The sequence below is a fragment of the Dipteris shenzhenensis genome, chromosome 8 (genome assembly GCF_047967505.1).
Source record: "Dipteris shenzhenensis isolate YYH24624 ecotype China chromosome 8, Dip_SZ_1.0, whole genome shotgun sequence".
Classification (NCBI taxonomy): domain Eukaryota; kingdom Viridiplantae; phylum Streptophyta; class Polypodiopsida; order Gleicheniales; family Dipteridaceae; genus Dipteris; species Dipteris shenzhenensis.
In genome coordinates, this window is record NC_141603.1 from 59405860 (window position 1) to 59410574 (window position 4715).

At 40.4% G+C, this 4715-nt stretch overlaps 1 protein-coding gene across 4 annotated transcripts; it reads left to right on the plus strand.

Annotated features, from left to right (window-relative positions):
* The first annotated feature begins 1164 nt into the window (after nucleotides 1-1164).
* Nucleotides 1165-4468, plus strand: LOC147899766 (uncharacterized). 4 transcript variants are annotated; one of them, XM_087378440.1, is made up of 5 exons: nucleotides 1165-1315; nucleotides 2047-2157; nucleotides 2262-2338; nucleotides 3107-3181; nucleotides 3960-4468. In XM_087378440.1, exons 2-5 carry the CDS (start codon nucleotides 2098-2100, stop codon nucleotides 4096-4098), a joined length of 351 nt encoding a protein of 116 aa, XP_087234566.1. In that variant the 5' UTR covers nucleotides 1165-1315; nucleotides 2047-2097; the 3' UTR covers nucleotides 4099-4468. The 4 variants fall into 4 exon arrangements, with proteins under 4 accessions (XP_087234566.1, XP_087234564.1, XP_087234567.1 ...); XM_087378438.1 differs by having other exon boundaries at nucleotides 2059-2157; XM_087378441.1 differs by having other exon boundaries at nucleotides 2073-2157.
* Nucleotides 4469-4715: the final 247 nt, after the last annotated feature.

Here is a 4715-nt window from a genome sequence, read left to right on the forward strand (position 1 = left end):
AATTGAGTATGGGGATCCAAATGAAAGAGTTTTCATTGAGGAAGGAACATTAGAGGATGTTCAACAAGAAGGTAAAGCATCAAGGGTTATACAAGTGGAATTCAATGGGAAGAATTTTACCACATAACTAATAGGGTTCGTAGACCTGGCAAGTGTTTAACTTTTAACTATTAACTCCCAAGAATAAGGTATTTTTTTACCACATAACTAATAGGGTTCGTAGACCTGGCAAGTGTTTAACTTTTAACTATTAACTCCCAAGAATAAGGTATTTTTTTACCATTTAACTCCCAAGAATAAGGTACTTCACTCAAATGATGATGGATGGCTATTTACTGTAGAAGGAAAGAGTATGTGGCTTGCAAGATGAAGAAATAAGGCACGGGGTACTCTTTGAGGTCCATGATATCTCTAGTGTGAGACTTGCAGGAGTGAATATAATAGAGCATAGTCTATTAATTGCAAGACAAGGAGTTGTTTTTGGGAGTTGGTGGTCATGCAAAGTTTAGGCATAACATATCATCAGAAGGTATTGTTGTACTTCCATGTTGGGATAAATAAACAAATACTACTTTGATAGCATAGTGGGGGGCCCTTGAGAGGTTGATTGGGACCCTATCGAGTGTCATTCTCTACTCTTTGCCTTGTATGCAAGGAAGTCTATCAACACTTCTAAAAGTTGTGATTTGTGGTAAGCTTAGTGATTGCACCTCATAATGTCATACTAATTAATGTGTACAAGTAAAATAATCCAAAAGCAAAGAGAATGAAATGTTATGCTTGTGGTACTTTTGACTCTATATATATTAGACTCTCTCTCTCTCTCTCTCTCTCTCATGCAAGGAAGTCTATCAGTAGTTTTCAAGGTTGTGTTTTGTGGTAAGCTAAGTGATCTCTACTCTCTATTTCGTTATGCAAGGAAGTCTAGGTTGTGTTTTGTGGTAAGCTAAGTGATCTCTGCCATTCGGTTGCACCTCACAATGTCATACTAATTAATGTACAAGTAAATTCATCTAGAAGCGAAGCGAATGAAATGGTCTGCTTGCGGTGCTTTAGACTTGATATATATTAGAACTTAAATTATATGCAACCCTCATTCTTAAGCAAATGGTGCTCTGTTTGAGCACTAGCACCCTGAAAAAAATACTATATATTGTAAACATGGTTTTTAACGTTTGGTGTACCATGAAGGCTGCAGAAACAACATGGGAATAAGTGGAAGGAGATATCCGCTTTATTTGATTCTAGGCATCGGACTAGTCTCAAGGAGAAATGGAGGTCTTTGAAGAGGACGTTGAAAGGGTCGAGACCATGTGGGAGATTGCTTTTCCCTTTGCTTTTGTGTCAGCTTGGAAACTCTCATTTAACCCGATGCAGTATGCAATAACTTGTAGAAAGACTCGTGGTAGCCAATGCTACAAGACAGAAGATCTGTACGTTTTGTCTGCCGAAGGTGTGCATGGGTTATGTATGAGTAGATGGATACACTAGCTACAACAACTTGCAATGTTAGTTATTGCTACCAACCACAAAACTAGAAGCTAACGGGAGTCACTAATTTATCAAAACCCTAGAGTCACAATCACCAAGTTTGGTACTGCATGTTATGCTTAACATATGGACATTGATACATCCATCCATCTGCATGCATGTACAGATGCAGAGACACATGCATACATAAATAAATACGTACTTAATGCATGAATACGTGCCTGTGTTGGTATATATGCACTTAGCTACTTCCATCTGTGCAATGGATAGTAAATCCACCAATTCATGCATGCACCCATGCTTTATTGTCGCAAAGGGTGCACAGTTGGAGATCATATGGTGGTTTTAAAAGCTATCATGTAAACAAGTTCCAAATTTTTTAGATCATATGATAAACAACAATAAGTAGTACCTTGGTAACTACCTGTGTTTGTTGTGGCTTATTAGTTTGGAAAATGTGTCTGCATTTTCCTGTAATGTTTCTTAAAACAATAGTTATTCCACTTATCCATGCATGGACTCATATATTTTCAACGTTCTTTTTACGAGCTCAAAGCCTTCTTTTAAGGTGTGTGGACGCAGGAAGAGTTGCAAAGACTCTCTGATATGGTTCATCAATGCATGCGCTTGAAGGCGACACAAGTCAAGGGCCCAGACAGGCACCTAGTATGCCTCAAATTTTTTTAACTTGTGGTTTGCATCAACTAAGCATACTGTTAGTACACTTGTAGATCTGATTAGTCCTGGATTTTTTGGCTCTAACGGGACAGCTACGGGATGATATAAATTGGGAGAAGATTGCAGACACAATTGGGACACATAACCACGGTGCTTGCTGTACATTATGGTAAGTGCTAAAGAGAAGTTTCTGTCCATTGACATTCTATCATCGATTGGTGTTCATTGACATGATCTGTGGTCTATGGTCCTGTTAACAACTTGGGAATCTCCTGTGTTGCTTTGGCCAGTGCAACCTAATGACAATTGTCCTAAACAATAGTCCATATTTTTGTTTGTTGGGTCATTTTCTTCAATGCCCTACTTGAATTAACAACATTGCACACATGTCCATAAGGTGGAGGCAGACTCCATTGTAAAAGGTTCTTATAAGTGTAAGAACAGCCCCTAATGGTGGGTAGATGCCATTTGCTGCGAAGGGGGTTGACCCAACACCTTGAGCATACTGAGCTAATATTTGTCGATGCACAGTTTAAGAGACCATCAAATGGAGCTGAATAGGAATGTTGCTTGGCTTGTCGAAGAAAGATATCCGGAAGAAAAGAGACCATCAAATGGAACTGAATAGGAATTTTGCTTGTCTTATCGAAGAAAGATATCCAGAAGAAAAGAATCCTAAGAGCAGTGTTGTTTCTCATCTGGATTAGAGATGGAGCATTCTATATGAAGTTTTGTGAAAGGATTTCAGAAGTTGTCAGTAGAACTCAACAACATAGAAGACCACTACTTTTGCTTGTGATGATTTTTTCAGAAAGCACTATAGAAAGAGCTGGAAATTCAATGGCAATGAGTATGCAGGACATCAAAGAAGTTCTTGTTTTATTTGGAGGAAAGCATTCCATTTTAATCTCATGTGTTGTGATTGGTGGTGTTCCAGGTACAGTACTTTGCAATCGTCCATGGTCTCTGATGGGCTCTGGGCTAATGAAGATGATTATCTTCTACTGAAAGGGTAATGCCACACATGCATCTTTCCTGTGAGTTATGGGTTCTGCAATGCCGTAACGTCGATGTTGTTACTCAACAATTGCAGCCTGCTAGAAAGTGGGGCTTGTATGGAGGAGGAAGTGGAGTGGGATAATCTCCTAGATGACAGGTATTCTGGGGCTGTGTGGCTAAGCTAGTAAGGGCCAATGCAAGTGGGCATTTGCAGTATTTGCCAGGCAGTTTGAACCTACCAGGTGTTTAGTGAACCCTGCAAAGCACTTGCCAATGCAAGTGGGCATTTGCAGTATTTGCCAGGCAGTTTGAACCTACCAGGTGTGCGTTTAGTGAACCCTGCAAAGCACTTGCCGGCAATATTGCAGTATTTGCAGGCCAGCAAGAACCTACTACATGTTTTTTGAGCTCTATAAGCATTTGCTAGCCAATATTGCAAGTGCCCATCCACAAGAACTTATCAACATTTTCCACTGAAAAGGAGCTTGTTTCCATCGTTTTGAACATCATGAGCTGGTGCAGAGGGGACCCTGCAGGCCTAGTTACATGCGGTTAGGGGTAGGGGAATGTGGCCCTTTATCCAGGGCTGGCCATCTCCAGCCCTGACAGCACGTAGGCAGGCATATGGTGTCTTGCCTTCTCTGGAGAAGTTGATGATGTTGTGGTTTGTGATGTGGCGATTTATTGTGGGACGTGTCTAGGAGTTTTTGTGATCCAAATTATCTGTAGTGGGTGCCAAATTTTTGCGAGAAGCTGCCCTATTTAGTCTAAAAGAATATCCGTGTTTGCAGGTCTGGGCATGCGTGCTCAACCAGATGGAAGAAAATGGTGAAACACCTTGGGGAGAACCGGACCAGGCAATTTTTAGATAAATTGGACATTCTTGTAAGGCGCTATGCACCCAATCTACTGGAGCCGTTTGAAGAGTGAGAATCTCAAAACATGTTCTTGTACAAGTAGTGGAGAGGCTCCATACTGTCATTGTATTATCCTGATGGGAATCATCAGGAATAGGCTAGTTTACGCGAAAGCCTTTTATGCATGGGTTCTATGGTGATTCGCGATTGTTGGCATCATTTGATGCACGAATCTTTGCTCCTCCCCCCCAAAATCATACGGACACGCATACACGCATGATTTGTGAACCTGAAAGCAATGATAAAATCAATTCATGAACATGAAAAATCATATGCCTATCGAGCGGATGTAAAGCGTATTCTCATGAACTTGGAGAGAGAGAGAGCAACATAGCATTTGGAATGGTTAGACGTTATCATAATAGCAAAGATCTTGGGTTTTTTTTAAATTTGCTTTAGTGGTTGTTGAAGGTGTTCTTAATGTAATATCTCTATGGCATCATCTTCGATTTAGTGAACGTTCTCATATAATATATGTGGCACACTCGGTTCGTTGTTGTGAAGGTGACTTCCGACACAACATTGCAGCAAATTCCATGATTCCTTTAGACTAAGCATGTGTCCCTTGACCACTTAAGTGAAGATGACCTACTATGGAAGGTTTACAATATTGTAGTAGCTCCACCTGGT